The 15,272-nt window shown below is 37.1% G+C and overlaps 1 protein-coding gene across 2 annotated transcripts in view; it reads right to left on the bottom strand.

Annotated features, from left to right (window-relative positions):
* RELN (reelin) overlaps window positions 1–15,272 on the bottom strand; it is a 466,847-nt gene that overhangs the window by 213,674 nt on the left and 237,901 nt on the right. For both annotated transcript variants that reach the window (XM_063099074.1, XM_063099073.1), the window contains exon 8: window positions 12,390–12,441. In XM_063099074.1, the coding sequence (XP_062955144.1) occupies window positions 12,390–12,441 (52 nt within the window). The remainder of the gene's footprint in view (window positions 1–12,389; window positions 12,442–15,272) is intronic.

Raw genomic sequence — 15,272 nt, 5'->3', positions numbered from 1 at the left:
TTGTGATTTTTGAAATTCTTTTCTTCTCTATTACAGAAGGTTTGGCTCAATTAAAATATTTTTAGAAGGAAATGAATACATTACAAATGGATTAGGATTGATGAAATGACTTTTAAGTAATTGTTTGTTTATACAAGAAACATGCCATTCAGTTTTATACTGTGTTGGAGCTGAACCTGAATGAAACCTACGCTGGCCCTCATGAACCTCAGGGGTTTGATAAAAGCCAGAGAGAGCCTGTAACTTCCATCCTTGCTACCAGGAGTGCTTCTGCAGGGTGCCGGCTGGGAGAATCCTAAGAGGCATAGAGTTTTTAAATCTCAAGAATATACAAGCACATTAACGACTAGTGATTATGTGCTAATCAAATGAAACCCATATTCAGTATATCAAAAACCTGTTCATTGCGCAATAATCTATTTACCATAATATACATGTATGGAGGAAATTGCAAATACTTCCTAGAGGCAGGAAGTTTCCAAAATTCACAAATAAAGTTCTTTCTTTCTTCGCATCCTGTCTGGTTGGTTGGCATAAAAATAAACAACTTAAAGAACACCTTGATTTGATATAAAATTAAGGCCATTTAAAAATAGAAATATTAGTAACTTCTACTGAAAATTGAAGAGTTATTTCCTTCCTTGGAATAATAGCTATACAGGTCCATAATCCCTTGAGGTTAGAATTACAGAATTCAAAGAACTTAATTAGTTTACAGATTTTGGAAGGGTAATATGGTGCCTATACCATTTATTATGCAAAGTCTGGGGCAACATCTTACAATCAAACATATTAATATTTCTGCAGTGAAATGTGTGAAGATTCACATAAGTCACAGAAATAAAGATTATAAATAGCCTTAAATCATTTCAAGTCAGGTCTTGACGCCAAATGAATTCAGGTCATGTCAGGCTCTGCCACCACATAAATTAAAAAAAAAAAATTTGGCTTGTGGTTTTTCTGAGTTTTTTGTAATAAGGAATTACAGATTAGGGACTGTGAGCCTATGTTTCCCATATCCCTCTCTATTTCTTTTTACTTTTATAGTAGAAGGATAAATCAGTTGGTGTTTAGTCTCTCAAGGCCTGGATAGTTTTCTTATTCGGGTATGCCCTTCTGTACTAATCCCAGGACTTTTCAAAGTAAATCAGAGCAGAACACAACTGAAGGACTGACTGTCCTCTTGGGGATTGGTAGTGGCTGCTGGGAGCAGCCTCTTTCCCCAAAGTTCTGCCATTAAAAACGAGCTGCCTTTTCAAATGCAGCACAGTGCCACAGAAAGAGAAGAGAAGTGGTCTCACAGAATTTACACACGGGGAAAATCACTGCCAGAAATCATGCTTAGATAGCATACCGGGGCCCATAAATACCGAAGGCTCAAGGAGTGTCTGGACAGAACCCTGTTGAGGATTCTTGCAGCACAAGTGCTGCCACTGAATTACTCAAAACTCAGACTTCAGAGACCAGCAGGGCTCTGGGAGCTGCATGTAAACAACAGCATTTGATGTAAGAAGATCGTAAAGTTATGGAATGGATGCAATCTGGCTACTTAGAACTCTGCTACAAACTGGAACAAATCTTAGCAGGATCAACACATTTTCAAGATAGATAAATGGAGCACAGGACCATTAACTTGAGATGTAGTGAGTGGAAAGAGAGAAAGAGATGAGTGGGGAACCTGTACGGAAGCTTTTAAAAAACCAGACACTGTCACTCCCAGGGGACATTACATTTTACTCTAGGCTAGGACATTCAAGAAAGAGACTTGCTTTATTCTACAATGAAATGCCAAAAATATGATGAGCAATATGAAAATATTGTTATAATAAGCAGTTCTCACTGCTTTTTTTTAAACCTAAGAGCAATTTTTGAGGTGAATACTATTTACTGGAGAGAAAATACCCTACTCCTAAACATCCAGAAACACAGTTAAACCTAATTTTCTGCTTTGCAATTCATTTTCTTCAAAATAATTCTGCCTGAAAAAAGACCATTCTTATCCAAATGATCAATATTTTGATAGTTCTACAAACTTCTGTTAAATATTTCATTGCGGTCAGCTGATCATGTGTATTTTTTCAGTAATGACGTAGAACAATGATTATATTACCCTTTGGTTTTTACTTCCTTCTTTACTGAGTCTGTCAGAAAAATCCTAAAAGCATTAGCTCTCTTGGCCATGGCATCAAAATAATCTACTGTAAGTAAAGCAACATCTTGATATTAAGAACTAACTTATGAGTAGTACCTGAAATACAATTCCCAATTTTAAGCACATAATGCGGTAATTTCCAGGATAACCAGTTTAATATGTTTCTTACCTCTCATGTTTTATTCCTATTCTAGTACAAAAACCTATACTTCGTGAGATTTTATGTATCTGTGCATATTGTTTTATAATGAGACATATCTATATAAGTTTGCCCCATTGATTTGTAAATTTTATTAAAAATATAATGAAGTTTGTTCTCTAGCAGCGAGCTAGCGTCTTGACTGGTACTATTCAAAGCAAATTGTTTTTCATTTCTCATATTATCTTACTGCACATCAATCATCCACAGAGTACTCCGGATTGCAGAGTTCAAGTCAAGGGAGGAAAATATACCTGGGAAGATGAGAATCTGGTCCTAAGTGGGCTATTTTACCAATTGCCAGATTACGGGTAAAATAAATGCACGAGGAATGGCTACATAGGGAATGCTGTTGTTGGTTAAGCCAACAGCCTCCCCCAGCTCCCGGTTGGTGTGCCCTTAGCTATGGACTCATGTCCACATGAGTCTGACTGAGCGCACAGAGAGACGGCAGCTCATGACTTATTGAAGTTCAGGGGCCTTAGCCAAAGGGGCAGCAGTTTGATTCATGGGTAAAAAGCAAGGCAGGAAAAAATGGTTACTGTATTGGATAATGCTTTGTGGCAGCCTAGGCGGGAAGTGCCCTGGGGCTTCTTCGTCCCAAATGACAGGGATGGGAATTGTGACTGAAAGGAGTCCACAGATATTACTATAATTAAGAACAGTTCCATTCTGCATGAGAGAAACTCCTCAAGTTACTCTTGGATCTGTCAAGAGCAAATGAATTTAATTTTGGTAAAATATGGTGACAGAAGTTGAGATAAATCATTATTTTATTAACAGAAATTGTCAATTTAGAGAAATGAATATATTCAAATCTTTGGTCACCTGAATTACCAATTAAACAATTATTTCAATATGAAGATCTAGAGTTTATATCTATAACTCTGTTTTGCCCACCAAAAAATATCCCTGGGGAAATTTAGCATATTTTTAACTGAGGAAACATATTTCAAAGACAGTGTTGTAAGAGGGACCATTGTATGAAAGTAAAATTTGCATTTTAAGTATGTACTAAAACCTGATATTAAAGATTAAGAGAGGTCAAATAAAGTGGAACAATAAAATAAATAAAAATCCTAAAAAATTTTCTTTGCTTACACAAAAACATTCTTCCTTTAAACTTGAAAGATCTTTTTTGAAAACTATAGAAAGAGAACCAAGTTTTAAAAGCAACTGTTCTCTACCATCTGTTTTATATTCCTTTATTTTTAAAATGAAGCTATTAGTGATAATTTCTATTTTGACTGACTTATTAGTGAATAGGCTCTTGGATTTGCAAACCTTTCTTTCTGGAGAAATGTGACAGTATGTGATTTATTGTCCTTAATATTTTTCCCCTTAGTCACTTCTCTGCCTGAAATTCCCAAACCTCATTAGGGGACTTCTTCCAGTTTATGGCAGATGGACAATGACCACAGGATATAAAATGAACAGCTGTCCTCCTCCCCTTTTGTGCCTTTCTCCCTTCAAGTCCTATCCCCATTTCCTCACTTCCAAAATATTTGTATTACTTCATTGTCACTGCACCCCTATCATAAGGGAGACAGGCATCGATTCTCTCCCAATTTGTGGAATGCCATGCCATCTTCCAACCACTTTCAGGTGCTCACCCTGTGCAAGTTTCCTCCCAAGCCCACAGTACAGAACTTTTTCCAGAGCCTTTGTTGGGGGAAACACAAGAAAGACAAATGCAAAATGTGTCAGGCTTTGCCAGGTTCCCTGCCAGGCAGTCTTCCTTTCCCCAGGGCCCACATAACCTATGCATGAGTGCTCATGCCCCACCTATTTTCTAGGAGGACTAATCCCCACCTTCGGCAGCAAGTGCTAGGTGCCTCCTCTCCCCACCCCTAGAAACCTGGAGACTCATCCTTGTTGCTGCGTGGCTCTGACCTTGGTCCCTAGTTCTTAGAATGGCCCCTTCCTTGTTCTCCCTGCAGGGTACAATCCCCCTAACCATCATTGTGACACTGAGCCTAAGGAATGGTACCATGCCTGCTCTTGTTAGTCTCCCACCCAAATGATGAAGTCCTGCCTCTGAACGGCCCTCTTCCCTGGACTTACCAACAATCTTATTTTCACTGTCCTCTGTGGTCTGCATCCCTTAATAAGCAATCCATGTTTACTGCCTTACTTGGTTTCTTCTCACATGTGGACTTTTTTTGCAGCCACCTTTTTGGTAATAAACTTCTTGAAGGCTGAGGCAGTGTCTTAGGTTTCGCTTTCTCCACAGTGGAGGTAGACACATTGTGCTATACGAAGGTACTTCAAAAAGTTCATAAAAAATAGAAGTAAAAGATAATACTAATCTTTCCTTGAGTGTAATGCACATCCTAAAGTTCTCTCTGATAGAAGAGTCCTTGATCAAGAGTTCTGGATTAACTGATAAGGAAATGGAAATTGCTGGCTCAGATTAAGTTCTAATATTGCCCATGGATTTCAGTCAGCATACTCCCCTGCCTTAGAAGTCAAGACTCGGTATAGTATTGAGCACTAATGTAGAACAGCACTAAATTCCTTTCCTAATGTACGGATTTAATTCAATTCAGTTCATATTTATTTAGTTCTAGTTGTGAGCAAAATTCTGCCCTACATACAGAGAGGGACACTAGGACATTCCTTAGCCCTCAGAGAATATCTAAGCTATAAAGAGTGAAAGTGGATGTGCAGAAATTTCCAGTGTATATAAATCAAAGCAAAGTGTAGTTGGTGTCATAAAATAAATTCAGAAGAAGTGAAGGTTCAGAAATATCAGGTGGGAACACTGGGATGAGTTTTTATGGAGCAGTGGTATTTGAGAGAGACCATTTGGTCTATATCAATGATCAATTTTTTCTCATCCTGTAGTTCACTGCTGTATCCTTTCTACTAGAAGAATCCCCAATAAATATTAATAGAAAATATTTATGAATGAATTACTGATATTTATTTTTAAAGCCTCATCAGGTGAATGACGAATTGAGTATTTCAAAAGAAAAAGGGCATAGTATCTACTTTCAAGCTGTGTATTTTAATTCATATAATCTTTTATTTTGTTATGAGTCCTAATCATTCAAAGACACTTGTAATTACCCTCAACAATATTTGCCAGAAGGTCATGCTTAGTAGAATTTTACAGCATTTCAGAATATTCCCTTTTATTACTTAAAATAGGACTTAGGACTTTGGGGTGAGGCAAATTTGAAACACAGTCATGTGCTTCACGAAGATGTTTCAGCCAACATTGGATGGTATACATGACAGTGGTCCCATAAGATTATAACACCATATTTTTACTGTACCTTTTCTATGTTTAGATACACAAATACTTCCTACTATGCTTCAACTATCTACGGTATTTAGTACAGCATACTGTATAGGTTTTTAGCCTAGCAGCAATAGGCTATACCATATAGCCCAGGTGTGTAGCAGGCTATACCATCTAGGTTTGTGTAAGTACACTCTGTGATGTTTGCACAATGACAGAATTGTCTGAGGATGCATTTCTCAGAATGTATCCCCACTGTTAAATGACACATGAAGGTACATATAAAGTTTATTAAAACTAATCTTTTTAAATATACATTCCCTAAAAAGGAATAGGTGAACTCTGGGATGAAGAAGTAGGATACTCTGAATCATAATCAGTTTCACATCTTTATTTACTGAATTTAGATACCATAGAAGTCTTCCATATATAAAGATTTCAGGTTTTTTGTGTGTTAATATAGATCTTTGAAGATCTGAAAAATCAAGTCTTAAATCTTACTTTAATATATTGTATATCCAAGAATATTACACTCAAATAAAACATTTGTTTAGCCTTATAAATCATATGTATTAAATTCATTTTGCCATTAAAATTTCCGAAACTTCTGTTTTTGATTTACATTTGTTTTGAGCTCAGGTCACCAGAGATTTTATTAGTCTCATACTTACAGATTTCCATGTATCAGAAGAGGTTTTCTCTATTTCATAATAAATTTCATAAGGTCTTACTAATTTACCATGGAGACTGACTCTTGAAAAAAAATGAGAATTGTATTTGAAATATATTTCAGTAAGTTCACTCAGGAAATGAGCAATATTTCACACCTAGGTATGGAGGGCTCAATTTCTCCTCCTCCTGAATTACCTGTTCTACATAAGTTGAGAGAGAGTTTCTCTACTGAATCAAGTTCTGAGTAATTAAGATGTTTATGAATTAGCCTCAAAGGAAAAACTAACTGCTTCTCTTAGGCTGAATGAAATATAGTACTTTTTACAAGTGACATTTTGTTCCTTATGTCTATTGAAGAAAAAATAATACCAGATCTCTCCTCTTTTACAAAGTAATCTTTCAGTTCAGCTGAGTACCTCAAACTTTTGTAATTTTCCAGTTTTTATTTTTCAGATGACACTCATAGAAATTAAGTAACTCTCATTTATTTCAGAGGCTCTTTGCACAAGTGGTACAGAAAAAACAATCTCATCTAACAACATCTTCATAGCTTCATATGTAAATGCAAAGCATTTCTGATTTAAGGACTTTCCTCTGTCTTGAGATGATAACAACAAACAAAAAAGCAGTAAAACACAAACAAAAACAACCCAAATCTTTGGGATAGTCATATGTTAAACCAAAGAAAAAAAGTACTAATTCTATAAATTATGAATCAGATAATAGATTCTACTTAGTTTTACAATTGCATAAAAACCAATATACAAATATACATTTCTGTCTACTTACTTCACTAAAAGCATACCTTACTGGGGATTCTTAGTTTCCTTCTGGGTCATTTTTTCCCATTTATTGAGGTCCTCAGATCACTTCCCCCAGACCTTTGCTTGGCATGAAAAGTCTACATCGCACCATTTTAGTACCTGGCTACATACTATTACGGATGTCTCTGTAGTGGTTACTTGTCACTCTGGCAAGAAATACTTATGAGCATCTACTTATTGTGAGTTCCTCGCTAGGGGCTGAGGATACCATAATGGACAAGACAGATTTGCTTCCCAAGCCAAACTATGTGTTCTTCATGGCATCTATTTTTAAATGCTTTATCTTTAATCCTCATTTGGTTAATGAATCCTATTAATCTGAAGAAAGAGCTGGGCTAAATTAAACAAGCATATTATTTTGCTCATTTTGATAAATTCTTGGAAAGTGACTCAATGCACATTTATATCAAGGAAGTGACAAGCCCACCCTTCACACAATTACCCAAATAATTCTTAAGAGTTAATTTCATTATATTTCTTTATTGCTCAAGAGAGAAGGAGGCCATTTTGCAGATCTCTCTTAAATAAGTTAAATAAATAACAAAATAATTTCATTTTAAATAAGTTAAATTAAATGAGTCAAAGCTCCCATTTAGACCCCTATTAAATAAGTTAAAACCCCCAGCTGACACAGAGTAGCTCTCCAGATAGACACAATTTTATCTGACATTGTTCATAGTCACTCCAGTCCAGTCCTTCTGCTCTAGGAGAGCACTCATGTTCTCCTCCAATACCTTACTGTGTTCACTTTGTCTCTTCACCTGGGAAACCTTTCTCTGTATTTTCAAGTGACTCACGTAGTTGGCCTTCAGGGACTTTTCCTGTCTAAGAAGCCTCCCTGCATTGTGCCGCCCTGACGGACCTAGTTAGGCCCTGCTACCACATGGACCTGTATGTATGCCCACCCCTGTTTATAACAATCTGGCATTCTCTAGAAGTCTCATGCTCTGTATGTATCTAGTACCTTCTAACTACACCATTAAGTGCTGTAAAAATGTCCCGTTTTCTCACTTTTTTGTTTTCCCATAGTTAAAGTTAGCTCAAGACAATGCTGGGTCCATAGCAAATATTCAGTGAGATTTTGTTAAATGAATAGTGGATATACAAAGTACCACCAGCATTTCCCCTGGACCCAGGACCCTGCCTAAGAAAACAGAGTATGAAGGCATCTGTAAGATAATGGTTTGCAAGGGTATCATCTCAAATTTTTCCTTCTATCCTAGAGGAAATCTAAAGGGAATGGGTAAATGCCCCTAAGGCTACAACCATAAATTCCACAAGGTGAATCTAATGAATCAAGTGAGAATTGTAGCAAATCGATGCCTTAGCACAGAAAAGAATACAAGATCTTTCATTGGAATGAAGGAGTAAAAAGTTATCCTAAGGATATTTTAGCACACTTTTCAACATGATTTAGCTGTTGATAACATGATAAAGTTCAGCTTGCAGAACTGCATTTTCAGGAGGCTTTAACTTTAAATATCATTTGGTTAAGACAGCCTGTGTATTTATGTATATATGTAGTATGTGTATACACATGCACACACATATATAATATATACACACATAGCTTGTCTATATACACACATTATATGGATACACACAAAGGTACTTCAAAAAGTTCATGGAAAGATTCATGTTATCTTTTAATTCTATTTGAATTCTTCCACAAACTTTTTGAAGTACTCTTGCATACATATATTTTTCAAAGAATTGGGCTGGAGCTGGTGAGCACATGGAGCAGGAGCTAGCAAAAGCTGCAGCTGGGCCCTCTGGATGAAGGTCCTTGGAGGTGGCAGGGGAGAAGAGGGCCCTCGTGGCTCCCAGGCCAGCAAGACCACTAATAGGTTTCCCATGGACCCACATAGGACCAAGGAGCCACAACAACTGAAGAAAAGGAGCCACTCAGAGGCCAGTGAGTCATCACAAGGAACCGGCATATGGCCCATCCCATGGGAAGTGTTTGAAACATGGGTGGTGGCAGGGGGGGCAGGCCCACTGGGAGAACACTGGGGCACAGCAAGGACAGATAACTTGCCCCCCAATCAGTGCAGGACCACTCAGTGGAGACTGGCCAGGAATATAGAACTGCAAGGGGTGCAGTTTTCTGAGGAGACTCAGGCTCAGACCAGAGTTTCTACACAACCCAGGTGTACCAAACCTCATGAGAGCCAGAAGTACCTATAAAGTCAACCATTAAAACCTGAGCTGCACAAAAAGCCTTCCCTAGGGAATTAACAACAAAGCAGTAATTTAGCTCAACCACAGGGTTCAAGTACTGGTCCCCACAGGAAGTTTTCCCATTATAGAAGTAAGCAAAGGACAACAAATTAGTTCCAGTGCAGATTTTAATGGTAGGAACAGCAAATAATCTAACACAGAACTGAAAGAAAAAACAAAATACCCACAGACCAGAGACAAAGTTTGATATTAACTAGTAAAGGTCTCACATCACCAAAGAACATCCATAAAACCTAAAAGGACCAGAAGTCCCCTGGGCTCCCAAGCCAGGGAGGGGGGAGGGCTGGGGGCCTCAGCCATGCCCCCTGACACCCATACATCCCAGTGATGATCAACGAGCTGTCGCAGGAAGTGCCCTGGGCTCTACTGAGCCAGGGAGGTGGGGGGCCTTGGGCCTTGGCCACATCCCTCTGACACCCCCAATCACCAAGCTACTGCAAGAAATGCCTGGGCTCCTGAGCTGGGGTGGTGGGGGGTGAGGGCTTCAGTCACACTTCCCTGACATCTGCACCCAGACCAGCAATGACCAATCCACTGCTGGAAGCCCCCTGGTCTCCCCTGCAGGATTGAGGGGGCTGCCACAGGACTCAAACCTACCCCTCTTCCTTCCTCCTTCTCCTATCCTATTTCCTTCCCCCTTTCACTCTCCCTCTCCCCTCCAACTGCTCCACAACAGCATCATAGAATGTAAAAAAAAAAAAATTGATAAAACTATCTGTTGCTTTTGTAAATAAACAAACAAAAATAATAAAAAAAGGAAGAAGAAAAATACTATTTCTAGAAAGTTCTGCCCACTATACTGTATTCACCATACAACACCATAAACCATACAACTAATGGTTTGCTACTACATTGTTTCTCTGCCACCCTAAGTCTTCTTAGTTCTCAAGAATTTTTTACTCTCAGGATGCAGTAAGTAAATTTCCCTATGAAGTTTCTAAGCAATAAATTGTAGTTTCTTTTACTAAATATTTTCTGTTTCATTCCCAATGACATGTTAAAATTTTACTTTTGCTTCTAAAACTGCAGCCCCAGAAGATTTCTAGATGTATTTTTTTTAGCTATAAACTTGATATCTTTTTCTCTCTTTCTCTCTCTTCCTCTCCTCCTTGTCTTCTACCTGTCTCTTTTTAAACCCATCAATTCTATTACTCTTCCAGTCTTCTAACCCAGGATTCAAATCCATCTTTAAATAACACAAGCTGGCCCGGTGGGCTGCAGCTCTCTGGCTTGTGGGGAAACCAAGAATTCTTGCTAAGTCACATGTTTGGGTCTCGTCCTAAGACCTTTTGCCTGGTACTTATTCTGGGTTTAGAGTGTTGAGTACCAAACACTGCACTCTCTGATTAACTTCCCTTCTTGGTCCTTTTCAACAGCTCTATTATAATTGGTGCCATCGAAAGACAAGGAAATAGAGGACCTATGCCAGGTTAGCAATATGCTCTTCACTATTCACAAAAAAGACCTTTCTTTTTCTTCTAATGAAGGATAATTTAATTGATGCTGGATCCCTCCTCCCTTGAATAAAGTGCAAGTACTAGTAGAATTGCAAGACATTTTAAAGAGGATTCTCTTGTGTTCTTTGATTGCTTAAAGATAATATCTGAAATTAATGTTCATTGCTCTAACAAAAAGTAAAAATAAACAAACACTTAGCATGCAGATAAATTGGTAACCATTATTCAGCTTATTTTTATAAGTTAATATAATAATGAATCTAAACACATTTGTTCTAGTTAAGAACCTCTAAATTACCTGCCATGCCACAGCTTTAAAAATTTGTTTTTGTAACCCCACAACTTTAAGAAAATAAACTTACTTTATTCTTATTATAAAAGTATTAAATGTGCATTATAGAGAAGTTAGAATACACTTGCTAATAGATCATAGAAAACTCTCTCATAAAAAAAATCTATTATTTTTGTTTTTGCTAACACTTTTCTTATGGCCACATATGGATTTCTGAATTGTTGGTGCATTGTTTTAGGCAATAATATCAATGTGAGAATAAAATAACCCAAGCTGTAATCAGGCAGTTTCACATGATGTCCACACAAGCTGAAGCGAGGCCCATTGATGATAAAGTGACAACTAAGTGACTTGAAGAAAACTGCTCTTAAACGAAATCAACCACAGTGGGCTCTCGGATGTAGGACACTGACTTTCAGTGTGGAGTAGAAGGCTACTGAGGGAAACAGTCTTTTCACTAGTCATGGATCTCAGAGGTACAAGGGTGAATATGGTAGATATTGGAGCATACTGTTCCGGGGTGTGGCTGCCACACTCCAGCAATTCTCATGCCACAGAAAGAGGCCAGGAAAAGGGGTTTCCTTGGTATGGGACCAGATCAATAAAGCTAGGACTCATCTTGAAGACAATTTCTTTCTTTCCTTACAACATCCCCTTTGGAAATTTGTATAAGTCATTTATTAATATATATCATTGAAAATTAAAATGGAAAGTAATAGAATAGACAGCAGAACTGCAAACACTTGATCAGAAGGCACCTTATCTTACTGAATGTTTTGTATAGAAACTTTTAGCTCAAACACAACAGCACTTAAAAGAAATATTGTCAGATACAGTAATTTTTTCATTATCAATGTCTGAATTAAACATAGATTATTTATGTCAAACACGAAGCCTTAATTGGTTTCTTTCAAGCCACCAATAATTGTCTCTCTCACTACCAGTTAGTCAGAGCTCAGGAAATTGAATAGATTTCAATCTTGGTCTGAGCAAAACATAACTGGTAAGGTAATTCTGTTGTAATAGAATAACTCAATGCACTCAAAATCCGTATGTAAATCATTTCCAGATGTTTAGGATTATCTGTAGCATTTTTAATACTCTTCGCTGCTGGAGAGAAGTGAGAACAGAATGTAGCATTTAAAAATATTTATTTCACTTTTAAAATGTTTTAAATTATTTACTGCAAAGTTAAGACTTACTCTTCTCTAAATCTAAAAGCATTTGGCACTGTCATCCTGACTGCACACGATGATTAAAATAGACATTCCCAAGTTAAATTGCTCTAATTGCTAAAACACTTACCAATGGAAAATTGGAGGACAGAGGCTGTTGTTGTATTAAGGCCTGTGGTAATCTAGAAAAAGGAATATACAAAAATAAGACAAGATAGAAAGGGAGCAGAAAGATGTTGGTGGGGAGCTGGGTAAGCGGGGGGTGTCAAGGAGTGAAAGAGGAAAGAAAGGATCCATTAAGAGAGGTTTTAATTATCCAGTTACTTCATTTTTACCAATACATCTGAACACAAATATATTTCTTGTTACCCTGTGGAGAACAATGCTGTGAGATCTTCACTTAGGCGTGAATAGCACATTTCTAAAGGTCCTGTTGAAGACTGGTTTTAGTGGAACCTTCCACTGTGAGGGCATTTAACTCAGCCCCTCCCCACCCATGCCACCACCTCCCTTCTATCCTAGCGCATCCACAGATCTGGGAACCTAAAGAAGGTCATAAAAAGGCTACCAAACAAAAACTTGGAAGTAAATTAAGAGCAAATGAGTGGAATAAGATTATTTTGAAAAGGAAATAGAACTACAACAGCTAAAGGGTGCAAGACATCTTTGGGGGTTATGAAAATGTTCTAAAATGAATTGTGATAATGATTACATAGCTTCGTGAATAAACTAAAAGCCTTGAATTGTACACTTTAAATTAATGAATCATCGAATCTCAATAAAACTGTTTAAGAAAAAAATAAAATTATGGACCTAGAAATATCCTTCCAACACATTTCTGCTACTTTTCCTTAGTTTCATGAGGAAGAATGCTTAATTTTTCTCCTTCTGAAGGAGAAATGGTATCTTATTTAATTTTATTTTTCAAGTTTCATTTGTCTATTCTTTGGAGCAGTGGCTTTGACCCATACCAGCTCAAATGAGAGGAGAATTAAGGTTCTCATTTTGTTGGGTTCCCGAGCTCCATATGCAAAAATATGGAATGCTTCGTATGACTCCACCCTATAAAATAGAAAGTGTATAACTATGTTTTCATTGATGCAGAAGCAGTAGGCTGTCTTCTTTTGCTTCTTCCAAGTCTTAACGACATCTTTAGTCATATCCCTGCACTTTGTTAGTTGCCATGTGACAGAGTCAACTGCAGAAGGGTCAGGTGTCCTACAGTTCATAATTGCTGTGGGAAAAACGTGAGCAAGACCCTTGGCTCTGCCAGAATTCAGTTGAGATGTGAACATGAAAAGATTGGATGTGTGCGAATATTAAAAGATCTACAACATGATTTGGATAGATGCCTGAACACATGCTTTAAATCCATGCCTTTACAATTCAATGAAGAAGCAAGAAAGGTAATATAGAGGACAAGAGAGACATTTTATAAGCTGTCCAGCTAAAAGTATCAGTGACATCTCCTAAAGTATTTAACCACAGTAAAAACCACTGGTGTCAGAAGATGACAAAGGAAATTCTCTGTATTTAATTTGAATCCCTCATTATCACAGATTATCTTCTAAACGACAACTGGCCCACCATGCCCATAACTTTATTTTTTGCCTCCTTATCCCCACCAGTCATCAGTGAAAACTACAGCAATAAAATTTTCTCTAAAATAAATATTTTTTTTCCAGATCTTTTAGAGTAAACTTAACTATTTATCCTCACATATTCCCACTTGGATAATTTGTTCTTAAAATCGAAAGAAGTATAAAACCAGTAGAGAAAATTTTTTAATTTTCACATAAATTGAATGGAACGCTCTTTTTTCCTTCGGTTTTATGTAACTGAATAGATTCCCAGATGAATCATGAAACACTTCTGAAAATAGGTTCTTTGAAACAATGGCATTATATAAGTTAAAAGCACCATGGCTATTGCTACCACTAGTGCACTGAATATACTAGAGAGTCTCAGGTACTTATCCCGGTGGTGTAACGAACGGTGCTGGGATCACTCATGTGGTCGAGTTCCACAGCTGTGACCTCTGCCAGCAAACGACAAGTTACATGACATACAAATTCAAATTACATGTGCTAACTGAGGGTGACCCTACACGTTGATTTGTCATTGATTCTACATTTTTTCTTCACCAGGGAAGCTAAGGACTGATGGGATGGTTGACTCTCATTTCTTTACCTTTACCCATTTATTTCATTAGTAAAATTCTCAGAAATTTTACTAATAAAAGAAAGAATAGAAAATATGAAGAGAGAAAAATAACAAGAAGCACTGCCTATAATATTTATTCATCTATATTTACCATTGGGTATTATAAATTATTTATTAATCTTGAATTCAAACATGTAATTCTTCTCTGCAAAGTTATTAAGCCTTTACATCTGACATTCTGAAAACAAAAGAGACTCTTAAAGGATCTGAAGAATTCATTATAGGCTCAGGTTGTTCATTCTGCACCTCCTCCTTGCAAATTTTTATTGGGTTTGATATTGTTTTAGCCCAAACTCACTCCTTTTTATTTTTATTTTTCTAATTGAAACATGATTGATTGTACATCTCTGTAGGGTTCTGCAGTGAATATCAATACCTGTGTGCAATATGTGATGCTCAACCCAAACTCACTCTAACTAAAAAGCATTTCCAAATATGTGAGAAAAATTCACCAAATAATTTCTTTTTGAAAGTGGAGGGTAACATTATGCATTTCATTTTAAATTCTGAGAGCACATTTTCTCTTAAAGGAGTGGGTGAATGAATTCTCTTTGCCTTAATTTTATACTAGCAAAGTGAATAAAGTTCAGTGTTACCACCTGCAATTTGGAGGATTCACTGGGTTACACAAAGCATGTGTGGGCTGCATAGCACAGTAGAAGTAGAAACACAAACTCACGGTGTGCCAATCTGATGGACTTCAGCTTTTATTAAAATGAAATGGCTATTTAACTAAATTCACAAAATGGAGATGCTCTTTTTGGCATTTTAAAAGATAAAACATTAGCCC

Source organism: Cynocephalus volans, chromosome 6, assembly GCF_027409185.1.
Source record: "Cynocephalus volans isolate mCynVol1 chromosome 6, mCynVol1.pri, whole genome shotgun sequence".
NCBI classification, from domain to species: Eukaryota; Metazoa; Chordata; class Mammalia; order Dermoptera; family Cynocephalidae; genus Cynocephalus; species Cynocephalus volans.
Note: the sequence above shows the minus strand (reverse complement) of the source record. Positions and strands in the feature narration are given on the sequence as shown.